General features: G+C 39.4%; 1 protein-coding gene and 1 non-coding gene across 2 annotated transcripts; one reads left to right on the plus strand and one right to left on the minus strand.

Annotated features, from left to right (window-relative positions):
• The first annotated feature begins 9,626 nt into the window (after positions 1-9,626).
• Positions 9,627-9,733, plus strand: LOC141644785 (small nucleolar RNA R71). The gene has a single exon (XR_012544392.1). It is a non-coding gene; the product is annotated as a small nucleolar RNA R71 (small nucleolar RNA).
• Positions 9,734-14,008: 4,275 nt separating this feature from the next.
• Positions 14,009-14,634, minus strand: LOC141628294 (ethylene-responsive transcription factor 2-like). Its single transcript, XM_074441457.1, has one exon. The coding sequence runs from the start codon at positions 14,628-14,630 to the stop codon at positions 14,013-14,015; it is 618 nt and encodes a 205-aa protein (XP_074297558.1). The 5' UTR covers positions 14,631-14,634; the 3' UTR covers positions 14,009-14,012.
• Positions 14,635-22,567: the final 7,933 nt, after the last annotated feature.

Here is a 22,567-nt window from a genome sequence, read left to right on the forward strand (position 1 = left end):
ATTTGTAATAGAGAATAATACTTGCATTTTCTCATTACACGATATGATTTATGGCAAGGCAGTCTCCATGAACGGAATTTATGTTTTAGATCAGACAACCGAAATATTACACGTAATGAATAAAAAGTTAAAGGTTGGTGACAAAGATCAAACGTATCTATGGCACTGCCGTATGGGACACATTAATGAGAAACGCGTTAAACAGCTCATCAAGAATGGAGCTATCTCGGCCTTTGATTTTCAATCATTTGGCACGTGTGAATCATGTCTCATCGGTAAGATGACTCGGATTTCCTTCAAAGGTGTTGGAATGCGCGCTGTCGACCTATTAGGACTCATACACACGGATGTATGTGGTCCTATGTCAATCACCGCACGAGAAGGCTATAGGTATTTCATCACTTTCACGGACGATTTAAGTAGATATGGCTATGTCTACTTAATGAAGCACAAAAGTGAATCCTTTGAGAAATTCAAGGAATACCAGAATAGGGTACAGAACCTATTGGGTAGAAAGATTAAAACACTGCGTTCGGATCGTGGTGGCGAGTATCTTTCTCACGAGTTTGATCAACACCTTAAAGACTCGTGGGATTGCCCTACGCTTAACTCCACCTGAACACCTCGGTTGAATGGTGTGTCCGAACGGAGAAATCGAACACTACTTGATATGGTTCGATCCATGATGAGTCACACCGTGTTGCCCGACTCATTGTGGGGTTATGCTCTTCTCAATCACCGCTCTAATACTTAACCGAAGTCCGTCTAAAGCTGTTGACAAGACTCCATATGAACTATGGAAGGGAACGGTCCCTAACTTGTCCTTTATACGGGTTTGGGGCTGCGAGGCTTATGTCAAGTGGAGACACGAGGATAAGCTCGGCCCGCGATCGGTCAAGACATACTTTATAGGTTATCCTAAGGGAACACTTGGTCATTACTTTTATTCGCCAACCGAACAACGTGTTTTTGTTGCGGCTAGTGCGACATTCTTAGAGAAGGAATTTCTCGAGAATGCAAAGAGTGATAGAACCTTCGAACTGTCGGAGATTCCAGAACCAAGTACCGAGAAACCATTGGAGGAACCTATTCCTTCAATTCCGGCTGCGGTTAACATTCCTGAGGAACCTAGGAGGTCGGGAAGAGTCTCTATTCCTCCGGACAGATACATTGGTATGGTCGAGGAACATGACATAGATGACATTCTACTCTTAACGAGTAGTGAACCCGCAACCTATAAAGGTGCCATGACTAGTTCTGACTCAAAGCTATGGCTTGAGGCCATGCAATCCGAGATGGACTCCATGTATGAGAACAACGTGTGGGATCTTGTTGACTTACCTGCTAAGGTTCGTCCCCTTCAATGCAAATGGCTTTACAAGATAAAGCACTCTGTGGAAGGTCAACAAGATATCTACAAAGCACGACTAGTTGCTAAAGGTTTCACCCAAGTGCAAGGTTTGCACTACGATGAAATTTTTGCACCCGTAGTCATGCTGCGTTCCATTCGGATTATCTTAGCGATTGCCGCTTTTCATGACTATGAAATTTGGCAAATGGATGTGAAAACCGCCTTCTTAAACGGCTTTTTGGAGGAAGAGTTGTACATGGTACAACCCGAAGGTTTCATCGATCCAGAACATCCTAAGAAAGTGTGCAAGCTGAAGCGTTCCATTTATGGACTTAAGCAAGCATCAAGGAGTTGGAATCATCGCTTCGACCAAGTGATAAAAGAAAATGGATTTACTCGATCTGTCGAGGAACCATGTCTATATATCAAGTCGAGTGGGAGCAAAATTGTCTTCCTAATATTGTATGTTGACGACATACTCCTGATTGGGAATGACATACCTCTCTTAACTTCGGTGAAAGTATGGTTGAAAAACCATTTCCAGATGAAAGATCTGGGAGAGGCACAAAGAATTCTAGGCATCCGTATCTATCGAGATAGATCACGTCGGATGTTATCTCTCAGTCAGGAGTCTTACATAGACAAAATCCTAGAGAGATTCAGCATGACTAACTCCAAAAAGGGGTTTCTTCCTATGGCTCCAGGGGTGCATTTGAGCAAGTCTCAGTCACCAGAGACACCCGCATGACACGGATTCCTTATGCCTCAGCTATAGGATCAATCATGTATGCCATGATATGCACACGTCCCGACGTGGCATATGCATTGAGTATGACAAGTCGATTCCAACAGCATCCAGGTGAATCACATTGGTTAGCTGTCAAGAACATTCTTAAGTACCTCCGGAGGACTAAAGATTGGGCATTGACTTATGGAGGCCCTCAAAAGCTATGCGCAACCTCTTCGCAGATGCTAGCTTCCAAACGGATCGTGATGACTCGAAATCTCGGTCCGGATTCGTTTTTACTCTTAATGGCGCTGCAGTCACCGAAGAGTTCCAAACAATCACATTAAAGCAGATTCTACGACTGAGTCCGAGTACTATGCCGCGTCTGAAGCTACAAAGGAAGCGATATGGATGCGTCAATTCTTACATGGGCTATCTGTAGTGCCTAGTTCGAATGACCCGATCACCATCTATTGCGACAATAGTGGTGCCATCTTCCAAGCTAAGGAGCCAAAGTCTAGCAACAAGTCTAGACATGTAACTTTCTCTGAAATTCCTAGATCTCACATCACATATTTGACTTATTATTAGTCAAATGACTCGGACTAACTGGTTAGTCAATTTTGGCATCTACATGACAGTATTTTCATACCGTCACATCTCTCAAACGTATCCTATAGGTGTGACTTTTCGGGACCAGTTGATCACCGCCATCTGTATGACAATAACGTCAAACTTATCTAGCAAGCCAACCGTTATTGATAAACGTGGATCAACTGATAATAATACCAAAAGTATGCCCTTTGATCCTTTTAGAGATTTATAAGTCCTTGCACTAACTGTTAAGGACACCAACCCCAACAAGCTCCCACTTGTCCGTACAAGTGTATGTGCAATGACGTTATCCGCACTAACTGGAGGACACAGCTCCAACATTCATCCACCGCAAGAACGGTGCACCCCATACATCTATGCCACACCCGAATGACGGGATTGTGGCAACTTGTCGCGGGCCTTTTCACCCCTGGTTGATCATCAAGGCCCGAAATCGCCCTCCAAACACGGGAGTAGTGAAAATCAGCGGGTGGGGTATGCGACGCCGCATTTTCTAGCCCAAAAATTTGAGCCAACCGACCCAAAGTGATGTTGTGTTCCCGGTTCATTAGTCTAAAACTAAGAGTGCCCACCATCCCAGATTGCCGGTGCTTGGTAATCTTAAGACTACTCAAAAATTCCCATGTGATCCGAGGGTAAGTATACTCATGCATGGTAAATATCCCCCTCATACCACACCCCGTAAACAAAGCTTCCGTCTCCCTAGCAATCCCAAGGGTACACAAAGACGGATGATGAAGGAACTTAGTAGGGGTGAGGGGACGATTTTTAAAGAGAATAAACTTACCCTTCTGCGTAGGTGTGGTAAACTCGACAGTGGGAAAGTCCGGATCGGGGTAAGTATCGGTTGCGGCTCGAGCAATCAAATCGGCTTGATCTCTAGCAATGTCCGCCCTTGTTCTTCTTCCGGTCATCTTGATGATTGGAGGAGATTGGTGAAGGTAGGAGGAAGTTTGATTGAGTTTTAATGGAGTTAGGGTTGAAAAGGGGGGAAAATAAGGAGGAAAGATGAAGGAGAAATGAAGAAATGAATTGGGAAAAAGGGATTTCTCGGGCTTTAATTTATGTTCTGCGTGTGCGTTTTGCGGTTGGTGAACTAAGAACCGGTCTCCGGAAAACGCACTCTTCCTTTTTCCAATTTTTCGAATTTTCTCCCAAAATTTTGACCTCGCTGCCGGTGGACCAACCGGCTGCCGGTCCACCGGCAAAACACTCTTCTCAACTTATTTTCCCAAATACCAGGTGTGTTATGCCGGTGAGCCGGCTGCCGGCCTACCGGCAAAACACACTCCTCACTCAAAATTCCAATCTCCCAGCTTCAAAGTATGAGTGTTTTACCGGTGGGCCGGTTGCCGGCCTGCCGGCAAAACACTCCTCTTCACCAATTCTTCGAAGTTTTTCTAAGTCATCAGGTGTGTTATGCCGGTGAGCCGGTTGCCGGCCTACCGGTATAACACACTCTCAATCATCAATTCTTCTTCTTTTTCATCTTGACAGGTGTGCTATGCCGGTGAGCCGGCTGCCGGCCTACCGGCAAAACACACCCTTACTTCAATTTTTCAAAATTTTGTTTGGCCTCGCTGCCGGTGGACTAACCGGCTGCCGGTCCACCGGCAAAACACAACACTCAGCTATTTTTCGTTGTGTTCTTCATATTTGCTCAATTTTTCTTCAACTCAACTTTGAGCTTTTTCATTGACCACGGGATTCTTGTTTTCCGCAACTAATCCGACGCATGATGTCGGGTTTTCGGGTCAATGAAAATAATGCTTGTGTTCTTCAAAGGTGACCTCCGTCACCAATCCAAATAGACAAAATACGACTCCAAATCTCTCAATACTAGTCTAGAATGCAAGTTATATACAAAGATGCATGGGTTGCCTCCCATGAAGCGCCCTTGTTTTATGTCGTAGGCTCGACCAAGTAAACAAGCCAACAAATTTTCATGATGAGGATGGAAAAGAACCTTAATTCACTAGAAAGGTTTCAAGGGTCTTCATTTCCTTTTGGACGGGATTGCCAACGTGATAGTGCTTTAGTCTTTGACCATTCACTTTGAAAGTCCGGTCTCCTTGGCTTATTTCCACCGCCCCATGAGGGAAAGATCGGACCACGGTGAAGGGTCCGGTCCACTTCGACCTCAATTTTCCGGAAAAGAACTTCAAACGGGTATCGTATAGAAGAACCAATTCCCCCTCCTTGAACTCCCTTCTAATTATGTGCTTGTCATGAAATCTTTTCGTCCTTTCCTTGTACAACTTGGCATTCTCATAGGCTTCTAGCCTAAATTCTTCCAATTCATTCAAATCGAGAAGTCTCTTCTCACCGGCCGTCTTCAAGTCATAGTTGAGATGCTTGATGGCCCAATATGCCTTATGTTCAAGTTCAACCGGCAAATGACAAGCCTTGCCATACACCAATCGGAATGGTGAGGTACCGATAGGTGTTTTGAAGGCCGTACGGTAAGCCCACAAAGCATCATCAATTTTCAAGGACCAATCTTTTCTTGACTTGTTCACGGTTCTCTCAAGTATAGTCTTCAGCTCTCGGTTGGAAATCCCGGCTTGCCCATTAGCTTGAGGATGGTAGGCAAGACTCTTCCTTTGTTGCACTCCATACTTTTTCAACAAAGCTTCCAATGCTCTCTCTCCGAAATGAGTACCACGATCGCTAATGAGGACTCTCGGGACCCCAAACCTAGGAAAGATGACCTTTTGAAGTAGCTTGATCACTTCCTTAGCATCACAAGTCTTAGTCGGGATCGCCTCAACCCATTTGCTAACGTAGTCGACCGCCACAAGTATGTACTCATTGCCGAATGAGGATGGGAAGGGACCTTGATAATCTATCCCCCACACATCAAAGAGCTCAACCTCAAGCATGAAATTCATGGGCATTTCATGTTTCCTTGTGATGTTCCCGCTCCTTTGGCATTTGTCACATTCTTTAACATAAAAGGCAACGTCACGGAATAGAGAGGGCCAAAAGAAACCACATTGAAGCACTTTAGCGGCCGTCTTCTTGGAGCTTGCATGGCCACCACAAGGCAAGTCATGGCAATGGCTCATAATGGAGGTAGTTTTCTCCCTTGGAACACACCTTCTTATCATCCCATCGGCACAAGACTTGTACAAACATGGGTCATCCCAATAATAGTGCCTCACATCATGGAAGAACTTCTTCTTTTTGTGATAGTCGTAATCATGCGGGATTATCCCGGAAACCAAATAATTCACTATATCCGCATACCACGGTGCTTCACCCAAACTTAGGGACAACAAGTGGTCATCGGGCAAGTGATCATTGATAGAAAGCCCATTGTCAACATTGAGGTTGATTAGCCGAGATAAATGGTCGGCCACCACATTTTCAACTCCTTTCTTATCCCTAATCTCCATGTCAAACTCTTGGAGAAGTAATATCCATCTAATCAACCGAGGCTTGGACTCTTTCTTGATGAGCAAGTGTCTCAAAGCAACATGATCGGTGAACACAATAATCTTAGCTCCCACCAAGTAGGTCCGGAACTTCTCCATTGCAAAAACCACGGCTAAGAGCTCCTTTTCCGTTGTTGAGTAATTTGTTTGAGCATCATCTAGAGTTTTGCTTGCATAATGAATTGCATGCACCTTTCCATTCTTCCTTTGGCCTAAAACCGCGCCCAAGGCATGATCGCTCGCATCACACATTAACTCAAACGGCAAGCTCCAATCCGGAGGTTGTATAATAGGAGCACTTGTCAAAGCTTCCTTTAACCTATTGAAAGCATCAAGACAACGGTTAGAGAACACAAAAGGAGTATCTTTGGCTAACAACTCGGTCAAGGGTCTCGCGATCTTAGAGAAGTCCTTGATGAAGCGGCGATAAAAGCCCGCATGACCAAGGAAACTTCTCACCCCCTTAACATTGGTGGGAGGTGGGAGACTAGCTATGACCTCTATCTTAGCCTTATCAACTTCAATTCCTCGGTTGGACACTATGTGTCCCAACACAACACCTTCTTGTACCATGAAATGGCACTTTTCCCAATTAAGCACAAGGTTAGACTCTTGACATTTACTCAAAACTTTCTCCAAATTCATCAAACAATTTTCAAAACTTTTCCCAACAACCGAGAAATCATCCATGAAAACTTCCATTTCTTGTTCAATGAAATCGGAGAAAATTGACATCATAGCTCTTTGAAAGGTAGAGGAAGCATTACATAGCCCAAACGGCATCCTCCTATATGCATAGGTGCCGAATGGGCAAGTAAAGGTGGTCTTTTCTTGGTCGCTTGGATGGATGGGGATTTGGAAAAATCCTGAATAGCCATCCAAGAAGCAAAAATAGTTGTGTTGAGCTAATCTTTCTAGCATTTGATCCATGAACGGTAAAGGAAAGTGATCCTTCCGGGTGGATTTGTTCAACTTCCTATAGTCCACGCACATTCTCCACCCGGTTACCGTCCTTGTAGGAATCAATTCATTCTTGTCATTTCGCACTACCGTCATGCCTCCTTTTTTGGGAACTACATGAACCGGGCTTACCCACCTACTATCCGAAATAGGATAGATAATGCCCGCGTCAAGTAGCTTAAGGACTTCTTTCCTTACAACCTCTTTCATGATGGGGTTAAGCCTTCTTTGTGGCTCTATTGAGGATGCGTCCTCATTTTCAAGAAGAATTTTATGAGTACACAAAGAGGGACTAATCCCCTTGAGGTCACCAATAGTGTACCCAAGGACACCCTTGAACCTTTTGAGCAAAGAAATGAGTTTTGAGGTTTGGGTGTCATCAAGTGCACTATTGATGATGACGGGAAAAGTGGAATTATCTCCTAGAAATTCATACTTCAAAGAAGAGGGAAGAGGTTTCAGTTCAACCGTGGGAGGAGGCGTGGAACTCTCCTCCTTCTTACCGACTTCCAACACTTCAAATTTGGGTGCTTGTTCATGAATAGGAGCCAAATCCAACATCCATACATATGCAAGAGTCTCAACATCTTTGTCATCGACCTCATACCCACTAACAAGACAAGTTTCCAAAGGATCCATAGAGGAAGCTTTTGGGTCATGCTCCTCCATGGGATTCTCAAGAATGTCTACAATGCAACAAGTGTCACCTAGAGAAGGAGCTTCCATGGACTTGTGGAGTTCAAATTCCACTCTATCTTCACCCACTTGTAAAGACAACTTGCCACTCTTTACATCGATCATAGCTCCACCGGTAGCAATACAAGGTCGGCCTAAAATAATAGGCACATTGTAATCCTCCGGCATATCCATAACAAAGAAATCACATGGTATGACAAGCTTCCCAACTACCAAGGGTACATCTTCAATCACACCAATGGGAAATTTGACCGACCGATCGGCAAGTTGAAGTGAAACTCTAGTAGGTTTCAAGTCTCCCAAATCAAGCCTCTTGAATATTGAAAGTGGCATGAGGCTCACACTAGCCCCCAAATCACACAAAGCTCTTTTAATAGCCACCCCTTGGATAGAACAAGGGATGGAGAAGCTCCCCGGATCTTCTAGCTTGTTAGGAAGCTTGTTTGTGTGAGTAAGTATAGCACTACATTCCTTAGAGAGGTTGATGGTTTGCACCTCTCCATTCTTCTTCTTCAAGGTGACAAGTTCCTTAAGAAATTTGCCATAAGATGGAATTTCGGTAATCATATCAAGGAAAGGAATAGTCACATTCATTCCCTTCAAGATCTCAACAAACTTCTCATATTTCTTTTCAATTCTAGGCCTTGCAAGCCTTTGTGGAAAGGGTACCGGTGCTACATACTCCCTTGGTGGTGGAGTACATTCTTTGGCCTTAGTTGCAATAGGCTCATCTTGCTTTGGAGGATCAACCATCTCCACCTCCTTAGACTTTTCCACCACAATTTCATCTTCTCCCACAATTTCAACCGGGTGCTCTTTCACAACTTCATTAGTCACCCTCTTTCTCTTCCACTTAGGAGATTTCTCAACCTCCTCCAATTGCTTCCCACTCCTCAAAAATACCGCGTTCATCTCCCTTGGGTTAACCGTATTACCCGGAAACTTCCCCGGATTTTGAGCCAATTGACTCAATTGTTGAGAAATTTGGGCCACATGAGTTTCCGTAGCCTTTTGTGATGCCCGTATTTCATCATTCACCCGGCTTTGTGAGGCAATGTGGTTATCAAGCTTTGAGTCGGATTTTTGATTTGCAATAACCAATTGTTCAAAAGCTTGTTCCCAAGATGGTTTTTGAGGGGTTTGGAAGTTTTGGTTTTGTGGTTGGAAATTTTGGGTTTGTTGTTGATTGAAATTTTGCCCCTTGAAACCCCTAAATGGTTGTTGGTTTTGGGTGATGAATTGTTTTCCTTGGAAACCGGGTGGAATTTGTCTTTGGAATTGAGAGTTTTGATTGAACCTTGGTTGTTGTTGAGGTTGGGAAGTTGTGGGATTTTGAATGTTTTGTGAAGCATAAGATAAGAAAGGGTGAGTTCTTTTTCCATTGACAAATTGGTTGTTGTTATTATTGTTGAACCCTTGCCTTGCACTAGTTGACTCCCAAATCCCATTTACTTGCTCATAGCATTCCTCACCTAGGGGTGCAATCAAGGGACACCCAATGGGAGTATGCCCTTGTTCACCACACAACTCACAAGACAAGACTTGCCTCATATCGGAGCCTTTAGGTTTTGAATTTAGCAAAGCAACTTGTTGGGTGAGTTCATCTAGCATACCCTTAACCTCCACATTCAAAACCGAATTAGAATCCTTGCTCTTGCCCTTCCTCATTTGCCTATCACTTCCCCATTCCATAGTTCTTGAGGCCATCTCCTCAATTAGTTCCTTTGCCGCTTTATGCCCCAAAATGTCTAAGGCACCTTTCCCCGATCCCGCATCCAATGAAAGCCTAAGGTCTTGAGTCAACCCTTTGTAGAAATTGTTCACTAGCTCGGCTTCGGAGATGCCATGGTGTGGGCATAACCGTTGGAGCTTCTTGTACCGTTCCCATGCCTCATATAAGGTCTCATCCTCTTCTTGAGTAAAGCTTTGTAATTCACTCTTGACTTTGGCCGTTCTTGAGGGTGGGAAATATTTGTTCAAAAATGCCGAAGCCAACTCATCCCATGTCTTGAAGGAATCCGGGTCACAATTCTTCAACCAATCCTTGGCCGAACCCCTAAGAGAACGGGGGAACAACCTAAGGCGAACCGCGTCATCGGAAACCCCATTTGATTTGTACATATCACAATTTTCAAGGAAATCATTTAGATGATCATTTGGGTTCTCCAAGGGACCTCCTCCAAATTGGTTGTCTTGAACAAAGTTGAGCAAGGCATTTTTAATCTCAAAGTTATTAGCTTGAATTCGTGGCCTTTGGATGCTTGGATTGACTATGTGCTTAGGAGCCATAGTGTCTCTTATCGGAACCGGTTCAACCATGGTGTTAGGCTCTTCTTCTAAAACCCCAAAAGGATTTTCAAACACTTCGGTAGCTTCTTGGTGATTAACTTCTTCAATCGGTGGAATATCAAGTAAACCTCTTCTTCTTAGAGAATTAAGTCTTCTTGCCGTAGCTTCAATTTCGCGGTCAAGTTGATATATCGGCTGACCTCGTCTTCGTCGCCTACTCATGCAAAAGACCTAAGCACTTGAAAGAAAGGATTAGTAACAAAGGACTTAGTCTAAACTAGAACAAAAACGATTAATATCAAGCCGTACTCCCCGGCAACGGCGCCAAAAACTTGATGGTCTCAAGTTAAACCTCGCAAGTGCACGATTTTATCGTTGTACACTTAAAAAGGGTCGATCCCACAAGGAGTAGGTGGAGTACTAATCGTTCTAATTCACCGGTTTAGCTAAGTCGATAAATAACAAGGAGGGTAGTAACAAACTAACGCTAAACTAACAAATTTAAAGACAAACAACAAGATAAGGTAAAAACAAGCTAAAGATAGGAGATAGATCAAATAAAGAGAAAGACTAGAACTCGGTCCGACCATGAATATGAGTAATTCCACATACTAATCGTCTCGGCTAATCAAAAGGGGTAGAAAGGTAAGGGGGAGATGGCTCTAATTCGCCTAGAACCTCCCTTCCGGTCTCGCACTAGGACACTAGCTACTCCGACTAACCCCCCTCCCGGGTTCGAAAGCCGGTCTCCCTAACTCAAGACCCGACAACCCCAAGAACATGCATTTTCCCAAGGAGGTCAAGTAAATGGTCAAGGTCATTAAGCCCTCATCAAATTCCGGGTCATCCCACTCCCCCTTCCGGAGGTCGATTTCAAACACTAGCCTAGAGGCACCCTCCCTCGGTTCTCCCTTCCGGTCTCAACCTTAGTTGGTGACAAGGGTCGGTCCCCAAATACTCGACTAACAACCTAACCAACTTCCGTTGGTGGACAAGGGTCAAAAGCCGACACTACCCGGAAACCAAACCTTAAGCATGAAAATTCCCCAAGACTACCCTAACCAATTTTCCCCACAAATTAGCCTTAGTGACAATTAATTAGTGAAATTACCCATATCGGGTCAAACCGAGTCCTAGAAGGAGACTACTCACTAATCATGGTCCTAATTGCAAAATAAACAATAAAGATGGAAACTTTGGTCACAAACATAGTGAGGAGATGAATCTTACTACTAAACATGCAACAAATCAACAATAATTAAGAGAAAAGAGATTAATTCTAATAACAAGGGTTAACTAATCTAAAAGGCACAATCTTTAACCAAATCAACTCAAAGATTAAGTCTTTGAGGACAACTATCCAAGGATGAACAAATGAAAGAGAAACAAAGGAAAGAGGAACAATGAAAAGATGAACAATGGTGAAAATAAGAACAACAAACAAACAACAACAACAATTTTAACATAAACAATCAAACAAACAAGAAGGAAGAATAAAATGTAAACAAATGGAAATAGGGAAAGAATTAATACCAACAAAATAGTGAAAGAGGAATTTGGATAGAAATAATAAAGAAGGAAATCCTTCAATCTTCTTACAAACCCAAATTCAATCACTAATTGATTGAAGAAACTCTCTAATTAAGGAAAGATTAACAAAGAGATTAACAAAGTTTTAAGCTTGAAAGGGTAAATATTCTGGATCTAGGGTTGTGTTTACAAAAGGGTTTAAGAGGGGGTATTTATAGGCTTGTACAAGATTAGGAAGAAAAGGGGAAGAAAAGCCCAAATCCCGTGCTGCTGTGTTTTGCCGGTGCACCGGCTGCCGGTGCTCCTACCGGCAAAACCGTGCAAGGATTTAAAATGTCTGGCATCCGTGTTTTGCCGGTGGGCCGGCTGCCGGCCTGCCGGCAAAACACCTTCTTCAGGACTTCTTCTTCTTCTTTGGGGTGCGTAATACCGGTTGACCGGCTGCCGGTGCTCCTACCGGCAGCGAGGTCAAGCTTGTTTTTCACCAAATTCTTCAATTAAACCCACTAGCTGTGTTCTACCGGTGGGCCGGTTGCCGGCCTGCCGGCAAAACACAGCACTCAGCCTTTTCTTCAACTTCTTTGGCATGCCTGGGGTGTGTTCTGCCGGTGGGCCGGCTGCCGGCCTGCCGGCAAAACACACTGTTCTTCATTTCTTCACCTCTTCTTCATGTAAAGGCAATGGGGTGCCTTTCTTGCCCCAATTCCTCCATACTTGAGCCGTTTCCTGCAAAAGGATGCACAAAGTGACAAGTACGGGCATTAGAAGTAAATTAATACGCCGCTTTACTCTAAATTATCGACAATCAACTTTAAGGAATCGGGGCCGTCCAAGGGGCATATTTGTGATCTTATAGATACCATGCGCATTGTTTTTGGATAAAGAATTTAGATTTGAAAATGTTTCTTGTGCCAATATACCATTTTTTGGATATTAAAAAAGGCTAACATTCTGCTAGATAGTACGGATTGTTGAAAGTGAAATTATGTTTTGGACTTTGATGGAACCCTGACGCACTTAGCACAGGGCCTCATTACAAACATAAGAAATTATGCTTTTGGTCACCGGATTACAAGCTTTTATAAATGAAATTCAATACAAACATTGAACTATAATAGACTTGTGCATTCATATTTAGGGCCTCATTTTCTTGTGTCGCACCGGACCTCCATTTGTTTTAAGACGCCCCTGGTTAGGGTGGTCATTTGCATGTCGATAGTCCTAAAGGCGATGGTTGTAAAGGTTATAATTATTCATTATAAGAAACAGAACCAACTGCTACGAGTGCTTTGCATTACCAACTTTCTCTTACTCCAAATATACGTAAGCTAACTTGTATAGTGTTAATTATGTCGGGTTGATGAGTCACGCCCGTTCATACGAACATGCCCTGATTTATTTCACTAAACTATGTTCTATTGTAGGTATGTCAAAATACTATTTATTCATTTGTTTGCATGTATGTAGTTTAGTACTTACCGTATAGATTTGGGGTACGTGAACCGCAATATCCATATCCATTGCAGCGCTTACTAATGAAGTCACCTACACAATTGAACAAATTGGGGCACCGCGCCCGGGAGGGCGCGGAGCAACGACTAGTACGAAAAAAAAAGTATACAAATCGTTTATGATTTGCATTTGACCAACATTTTTCTAACACCCACAAGTAGACTTGACAAAATTATTCCTCCAAATGATCAAACATGTATTCGACCTAACCTGACATTGGAACTGAAAATTCGAGCTTAATCAATATCCCGAAATGATCCTACCCAGCATAGTCTGACCTGAATTTTTATTTTTTTACAAACAGATCATTAACTTGATAGTAATTGGGTTGGATATAACCGGAACTAGAAGTGATCTAACCTGACCTAAACTTTTAATTTTTTTTCACATTGATCGTTACCTTTAAAACTGGATAGTAATTGAGCCGGAAATGACACGAACTTAAAAGTGATCTAACCCTACTTGACCAGAATTTTTATTTTTTCCACATTGATCATTATACCTAAAACTTGATAGTAATTGAGCCGAAGAGAACCCTAACCTGAAATGATCTAACTCGACTTGACCTTAATTTTTTTTTTTTTTTTTTTTTTTCATACTGATCATTACCTCTAAAACTTGATAGTAATGGAGCCGAAAATGACCGAAATCTACAATGATCTAACCCGACTTGACCTGAATTTTTGTAAACTCAAGATTAATCCAGTTCAAACTGATTTAACCCGTTTTCGACCCAATCTAACCCAGCCCGTTTATCACACTATTAATAGAACCGTCCCTGGAGTTTTTCACTAGTATACCTCTAGGTGTCAGTCATATTATAAGATGACTACACCTATTACTAGAGGTGTCATATATGATAAAATGACTCGTTGTCTAGTGCGTTTTTAACAAATTAGTTTAAATAGGCAGGCATGCATCCCCCCTGCCTAATTGCTGTTGTCCCACCCAACACATCCTTCCTCCTCTTGGGAGACTGGTTATCCGATAAGGAGGAAGACGACGACGATGCAGTCCTCTGATGAGGGGCCCTTCGTTTTGCTGTGATTCGGATTGGGTCAGGTTCAGCAGAGTTAACCCGAAGAGGGAAATTGAACAAGGCCTTGTTCCCCCTCATTCGTAAGGCAGCCCGGTCATAGGTCAATGCCGCATCCTCAGCAGTCCCAAATGTTCCCAGCCAAACCCGAGCGCCATTTTTGGTAGGGTCCCGAATCTCGGCCGCATATCTCCCCCACGGCCGCTGTCTGACTCCTCTATAACGCTTCTCAACTGGAGGGCCCGCCTCATACAACAACATATCCTCCGAATCGTCCTTGTTAAATAATGGCAATTTCTCCGGTGGGCCGTCTGTGACAGGAGACCACCCCGTATCAATGGCATCCTGTAACACGTCATACAACAACATATCCTCCGAATCGTCCTCTTTTAACGGTAATTCACCCCAGTTATTCATCAGGAAATCAGACAACCCGCTGAAACGAGTCGCGGCCGCTTCGGAGTTACTTGTACTCATTTTAATTTCTCAGGTGGGTGTTGGTTTGGTAGTGTGAATTTATGTTCCGGTGGTTGGTTTAAGGGGGATGAAATTTTGTATCACGTCCCTCACTCCCTCCTATTTATATGTTATCCAGTAGAAATTTCTAGAAAAATCCATGCCTAGAAAGTTCTAAAAGCAAGTGTATAGTAGCGCTAATCGACAGGTCGCCATGCATGTAAGCCAATAAAAATAGGACATGATAGAACTAACCTTGTGTTCTAAAGTAGTAAGTGTAGAAAGTTCAAGAAGATATACATTAGCAAGTATAGAGGAGGTTGTATGTTTAGAAACTTCTAAATACATATAAGTAAGTGTAGAGGAGGTGGTATGTCTGCAACTAAGGCAAGTGTAGAGGTGGTATTGGCTCTGTTTGCCGACTTACAATTTTTAGAACTTGCATATATTTTATTTGTTAATCTAGGTAGGCCATAATCCAAAAATGCAAGTGAGAAGGATATACTATCTATTTCGAGTAAAAATGTACTCCCTCCTATTCCAAGTAAGTGTCTCATTTGGACAATGACACGAAAATTAAGGAATATAGTTAAAATAATGAAAATTATTGTATAGGGGTAAGAATATATGAGTTAAATAATGAAAAGTATTGAATATGATGGGTTATGGGTGGTTGGGGTGGTAACTGGTAAATAAAGAAAAGAGCTAAGGGTAGAAAAGTAAAAAACCATGTCCAAATATGGCAAATGAGACAGTTATGTGAATAGACGGAAATGGCAAATGGAACAGTTATTTAGAATAGGAGGGAGTATTTAGTGCTTAATACAAATTACACGAAATTAATAAGTGTTTTTTTATGATGACTAAGCTTTGTCCGACGTGAGACGTCGATGCTCCTCGGGTCCTTGGAGGTGAGGTCTTGAACCTACTCTCTTTGCTCTTGAAACAGGGAACAAACCAAGTTTGGGGTTTCCCATGAAAGTATCTCTGATGCCTAAGTGAGTATTTGCCCTCACTTTAGGGTCGGCTGAGTCTCTCGTGAGGAGATTTACTTGGCCAATCTTTGTAGGTTAATGACATTGCTCTAGTTGATTCAGCCATTCACTATTTTTGATTTCTGTTCCCTGTTGACATTGGCAAACCACGATACAGAGTAAATCAAGCTATCTATCTTCTGACAACAGGAGCTCGGGAGAGTGCTTTTAGGAACATCAAGACTATTGCTGAGTGCCTTGCTGATGAGCTCATCAATGCTGCCAAGGGTTCCTCCAACAGGTATATTTTCTACTAGCAAGGGCTTTATTTTTACGAGTAATCCATTGGTACGAAAAATCACAGGAAAAAATAACCTTGAAAACCTAGGAAAGTAGGAACTCGTAGAAAATGCTATTTGTTACTCTCATTGAGGCTAATGTCTCCCATTGTTTGTTTTACTTAATGAACTCCAATCCAAAAAAACCCTCTCTAACAATTACCTTAATTTTGTTTCGGATGTGCTATTGTCTTTAGCTGGCATGGAACTGAGACTTATATGCTGTGTTTCATTTTATTTCAGTTATGCTATCAAGAAGACTTATATGCTGTGTTTCATTTTGACACGGTATCCTGGAGCGTTTGCCAGTTCTCACTCTGATTGAATCATTGATAACACGGCACCTATTTACGAAATTTGTTGATCAGTAAGAAGTAAAAGTACTATCTCCCATTTGCCGGAATCTTATCTCCCAACTACACCACCACTTACATGCATTAATCCCTCCACTACCTTACCCACCGAACCCCGGCCTCACTGCTTGCCTCACCCGTCCCTTGCTGACTTGGTATTCATCGATACCACATGCATCAATTTATTGTGCGGGATCTAAACTAGTATAAAGTAAACAACTACCAATCCTCCTACTACTAAGAGAATAAAAATTCTCTTTGTTTTTCCCTCCAAATGCTTCTATCTAAATAAAGAAACAAGTAAAACTTTCTTTCTTTAAACTATTATATTTTCATTAAAATATGGAGTAATAATTATATTATAATAAACTTTAATCTTATAATCAAATTTAAAATTATGATTTTTCATCAAAATAAAAAAAATTGATTTTAAATTATAAACTATAAGTTGGTAAATTTTTCATTAAATGCAATAATTATAACTTTAGAAAATAACTTGACACATTACTACCATTAACTTTGTGACAAAAAAAATCATTAAAATAATTAGAGAAAACTTATAAAATGAAATCCTTATTTTTATGGTAAAAAAAATATATAGATTTCATAAAAATACACCTTTCATTACTTTAATTTTCCATTACTATAAATAACATCCTAAAAAATAAATACTCTATACATACCGCACATTGTGCGGGATCTATACTAGTAGTACTCAACAAAATAAAACCTTGGCTAAAATTTTCCATCTCAGATAAGGTGTGCCCATGTTGTGTCGAGTTAGCGCAATGGCCCAACTGACAAGGGGAAGCATGTAATTTGTTTGACTAAATACCAATGCATAAAAATCCCCCTTACAACTAAGAGAATAAAAATTCTCTTAGTTTTCCCTCTAAAAAGCATCTAGCTAAATAAGGTCATAAGTAAAAAAAAATTTCATTAATTATTATCTTTTCAGTGAATATATTCTTATAAATAAACTCAAAGTTTTTAAATAAATTCATAATTATGATTTTTTTCATTAAAATAAAATAAAATTGATATTAAATTATAAGTTACTAATTTTTTTAGTAATGCAATAATTATTACTGTAAAGAATATATAACTTGACACATTCTTACTATTAGCTTAATGACAAAAAAACAAATGCATTAAAAAAAATCAGAACTTAAATAATTTTTTTTTATTAATTTTCCATTTTCAATTTTTTTGTTTTATATCAAAATACTCCCTCTCAGTCACTATATTGTTCCCATTTGATATGGGCACAATACTTAAGAAAAGGTATTAAAATAGGAGTAAAAGAGTTGTGTGGGGTTAGTGATAGGAGAGAGGGATGAATTATTAGTAGTTAAATAAAGAATTGTGGGGCCAAAACATAAAGGAAAGTAATAAAATAAGAGTAAAAGAGTTGTGTGGGGTTTGGTGATAGGAGAGAGGAATGAATAAAATAAGAGTAAAAGTTTTTAAAAATAGAAAAGGGAACATTAGTTGAATAATCCGTTTTGGGAAAGAGAGAACATTATAGTGACTGGGAGGGAGTATAATTGAGTGAACTGATAAATATTAATGAGGTGGAAATTTAAAAAGTATAAATCCTCTCATATACTAAGAGAAAACTTCTCTAAAGTTTTCTCTCCAAAGTGATACAACAACATATCCTCCGAATCGTCCTCTTTTAACGGTAATTCACCCCAGTTATCAATCAATACTATATATTAAATCCAGAAACAAGGGACTTCAATGTAATTAAAGAAAGTTAAACAAATTAATTATACTCTATAGTTTTAAATCACTAGCACCGTGTGATGGACCCGATTAAGGGATCTCAATGCAAATATTATATAGTTTGGGTTAAAATTATACTCCCTCCATTCAACTCCACTTTACAAGTATTCTATTTCCGTCCATTCAACTCCACTTTACAGGTTTCCTTATTTGGACATGTAAAAGACCTTTCTATCCTTATTGAAAATCTATATTTACAAAAAATGTCATTCATACCCCACACAAATCCACCATAAAACTCACCTTTATATTTTTTTAATATCTTTAACCCCACCATTCCCTTTCCCTATGTACTTTTAATAGTTTTTTTAATCCGTTTCTTAATACCCGCGCAAAAAGCAATGTTGCAAAGTGGAGTTGAATGGAGGGAGTATTAGATAGAAACTTGGTAATTTTCCTAAACATTTGTAAGAGACTAAAACATGGTCAATTTCCTTAAAATAAAATAATTAATTAAGATTGTCAATTTCCTTAAAATAAAATAATAAATAATTCAAGTTAGATTCCATAATATATAATATTCATAATGTTTTCGATTTGATTTAACGCATATATGTAATACGGAGTATATTTATATAAATATATAATCCTCTTAAAATTGCATGCTTAAGTAGTAAAAGTAATTTCGTCAGTAAAGAAAAGAATTGTAGTAACGTTGGATATAGTTGTATTATAGTAATCACTCATTTGAAAAGTAACAATATTATCAACGAGATTAGTGAAAGTGGTAGAAACAACAACGGGAGTAGCGAAATAATCAATATTAATACGACAATAATGAAAGTAACAATAATTGCGGCGGGAGTAGTGAAATTATCAATATTAATGCGACAGTAACAATAATTACGGCGTGAGTAATGAAAGTAACAATGATTACGGGAAAGTAGTGAAATGTTATTAATATTGTTTCATTAATAAGAGTAAAATATTAATAACGGGAGTAGTAATTTGTCTCAAAATTTATTTCATCGTAATTTTAGGATATGTAATAGAAAAATATATTATTGATAAATTTATGAGTTATGCAACTTTAAGTAATTTTATTTACTGAAAAAAAAAAATAATGATAAGTAGAGATAGCCCGGGCGAAGCCGGGCACCAATACTAGTTCATCAGGAAATCAGACAACCCGCTGAAACGAGTGGCGGCTTCGGAGTTACTTGTACTCATTTTCTCAAGTGGGTGTTGGTTCATTTAGCTTTGAGCTTAGTATGTAGTGTGAATTTATGTTCCGGTGGTTTAAGGGGGATGAAATTTTGTATCACGTCTCTCCTATTTATATGTTATCCAGTAGAAATTTCTAGAATAGTCCACGACAAAATTGTGAAGCGAGAATTTGTGATAGAGTAATGCTTATTCTAGAAAAATCCATGCCTAGAAAGTTCTAAATACATATAAGCAATTGTAGCGCTGATCGACAGGTTGCCATGCATGTTGGCTATGTTTGCCGACTTATCAAAGCCAATAAAAATAGGACATGATAGAACTAACCTTGTGTTCTAAAGTAGTATGTGTAGAAAGTTCAAGATATACATTAACAAGTATAGAGGTTGTACGTTTAGAAACTTCTAAATACATATAAGTAAGTGTAGAAGAAGAGGTGGTATGTCTGCAACTAAGGCAAGTGTAGAGGTGGTATTGGCTCTGTTTGCCGACTTACAATTTTTAGAGCTTACATATATTTTATTTGTTAATCTAGGTAGGCCATAATCCAAAAATGCAAGTGAGAAGGATATACTATTTATTTCGAGTAAAAATGTACTCCCTCCTATTTCAAATAAGTGTCCCATTTGGACATACACGAAAATTAAGGAATATAGTTAAAATAATGAAAATTATTGTATAGGGGTAAGAATATATGGGTTAAATAATGAAAAGTATTGAATATGATGGGTTATGGGTGGTTGGGGTGGTAAATAAAGAAAAAAGCTAAGGGTAAAAAAGTAAAAAACCATGTCCAAATATGGCAAATGAGACAGTTATGTGAATAGACGGAAATGGCAAATGGAACAGTTATTTAGAATAGGAGGGAGAATTGAGTGCTTAATACAAATTACACGAAATTAATAAGTGTTTTTTTATGATGACTAAGCTTTGTCCGACGTGAGACGTCGATGCTCCTCGGGTCCTTGGAGGTGAGGTCTTGAACCTACTCTCTTTGCTCTTGAAACAGGGAACAAACCAAGTTTGGGGTTTCCCATGAAAGTATCTCTGATGCCTAAGTCAGTATTTGCCCTCACTTTAGGGTCGGCTGAGTCTCTCGTGAGGAGATTTACTTGGCCAATCTTTGTAGGTTAATGACATTGCTCTAGTTGATTCAGCCATTCACTATTTTTGATTTCTGTTCCCTGTTGACATTGGCAAACCACGATACAGAGTAAATCAAGCTATCTATCTTCTGACAACAGGAGCTCGGGAGAGTGCTTTTAGGAACATCAAGACTATTGCTGAGTGCCTTGCTGATGAGCTCATCAATGCTGCCAAGGGTTCCTCCAACAGGTATATTTTCTACTAGCAAGGGCTTTATTTTTACGAGTAATCCATTGGTACGAAAAGTCACAGGAAAAAATAACCTTGAAAACCTAGGAAAGTAGGAACTCGTAGAAAATGCTATTTGTTACTCTCATTGAGGCTAATGTCTCCCATTGTTTGTTTTACTTAATGAACTCCAATCCAAAAAAACCCTCGGGTCCTGAGACTTATATGCTGTGTTCCTCCAACAGGTAATTAAATTTTCATTTAAAAGAGAGAGAAATCTGTACCAATAAAATAATAAGGGGTATTATTTTTTAATTTTTATTTTATTATCACGTTATCAAACTTAACGTCCATTTAACAGCCTTTACATTAGGGGGTACCATGGGCAAAAAAAATGGAACCTCAAGGGTACCATAGGCAGATTCTTAAAAGTAGGGGTAACATGGAAAATCTGACAAAATTAAGAGGTACCACGGGAAATTTCCGTATCTCAATTATGATAAAAAATTGAAGAAAAACAAAATACAAATATTAATGGAGAGTACTTGATCATATTATTAAATTTAAATATAACTATTAGATATAATGAGTAGCAATTGTCCGTATTCGTTATTCGGGATCTGTTGGATGTCGAACTAAGTGCCGAAAAAATGGTGTAATTCTGAGTATGATATTTGTCCCACATTGAAAAACAATGCATGTTTGATGAATATATACTATGTATAAATAGTAGAATTGTCCCACATCAGAAAAATAATCCAAGTTTGGTGAATATATTACTTATAAATAGTAGAATTGTACCACACCAAAAGATTAGTATAAGGTGGAGTGATTATATGATTATAAATAAGTTAACCCACGTATATATTAATCCTTTATTTTTTTTGAAAGAAATATTTTAATAATATGTAAACAAATCATTAGACATAGTCTCACATAAAATATAAATATTAAACCCTTATAATGTTTTTTTTTGCATTATAAATAAGTTAATTACCCCGTTGCAACGCACGGGCATTCAAACTAAGTTAATGTCGAACATTATTAATGGAGAGTACTTGATCATATTATTAAATTTAAATATAAATATTAGATATAATGAGTAGCAATTGTCCGTATTCGGTATTCGGGATTTGGTTGGATGTCGAACTAAATGCAAAAAAGAGGGTGTAATTATAATGAGTATGTTATTTGTCCCACATTGAAAAACAATGCAGGTTTGATAAATATATACTACGTATAAATAGTAGAATTGTCCCACATCAGAAAAATAATTTAAGTTTGGTGAATATTACTTATAAATAGTATAATTGTCCCACATCGAAAGATTAATATAAGGTGGGGTGATTATAAATAGGAGTTAACCCATGTATATATTAATCTTTTATTTTTTTTAAAAGAATATTTTAATAATATGTAAGCAAATCATTAGACATGAAATGTAAAAATTAAACCCTTATAACGTTTTTTTTTTTGCATTATAAATAAGTTAATTATTCCGTTGCAACGCACGGGCATTTAAACTAGTATATAGAATAGGAGGAAGTATATGGTAAACTAAGGTTTGCCGAATCGTATTTCTATTGAATTCCATAGATGTTGTCATTGCTGGCTGGTTAGATGTTGTCATTACTGTAAAAAAAACAAAGATTTGTTTGAATTTTCTACTGATTATTTTCTGCTTTAGTTATTGTAAATTCTCCTGATCAAGAGTCAGTGCCTTTGTGGAATCTATACTCTTGTAACAGCAAATTTTTGTATTGCGATAACTGAAATACAAAACAAGGAAACAATTATATTTTTATTAATAAATATCAAAAGTACGTGTACAATCTCTAATGTATCCTCTGATTCTAATATGCTGTAAGGGGTACGTGTACGGGGTACACGTGAGGGGTGCGCGTGTAGACGAATTTAATTGCTCTACGCGCGATGTAAATTTGATTTCTTGAGAGGGTCGCGATGACTTGAATCTCTCTTGAAGGTTTGAACTTGTGATTGAATCTTCAACGCAGGCGGCACGATTT

This window comes from Silene latifolia, chromosome 2 (genome assembly GCF_048544455.1).
Source record: "Silene latifolia isolate original U9 population chromosome 2, ASM4854445v1, whole genome shotgun sequence".
Taxonomy (NCBI): domain Eukaryota; kingdom Viridiplantae; phylum Streptophyta; class Magnoliopsida; order Caryophyllales; family Caryophyllaceae; genus Silene; species Silene latifolia.

What these genes read in the sequence shown, in the direction of transcription:
- LOC141628294 (XM_074441457.1), bottom strand. Translation starts at nt 14,630, where the DNA reads ATGAGTACAAGTAACTCCGAAGCGGCCGCGACTCGTTTCAGCGGGTTG.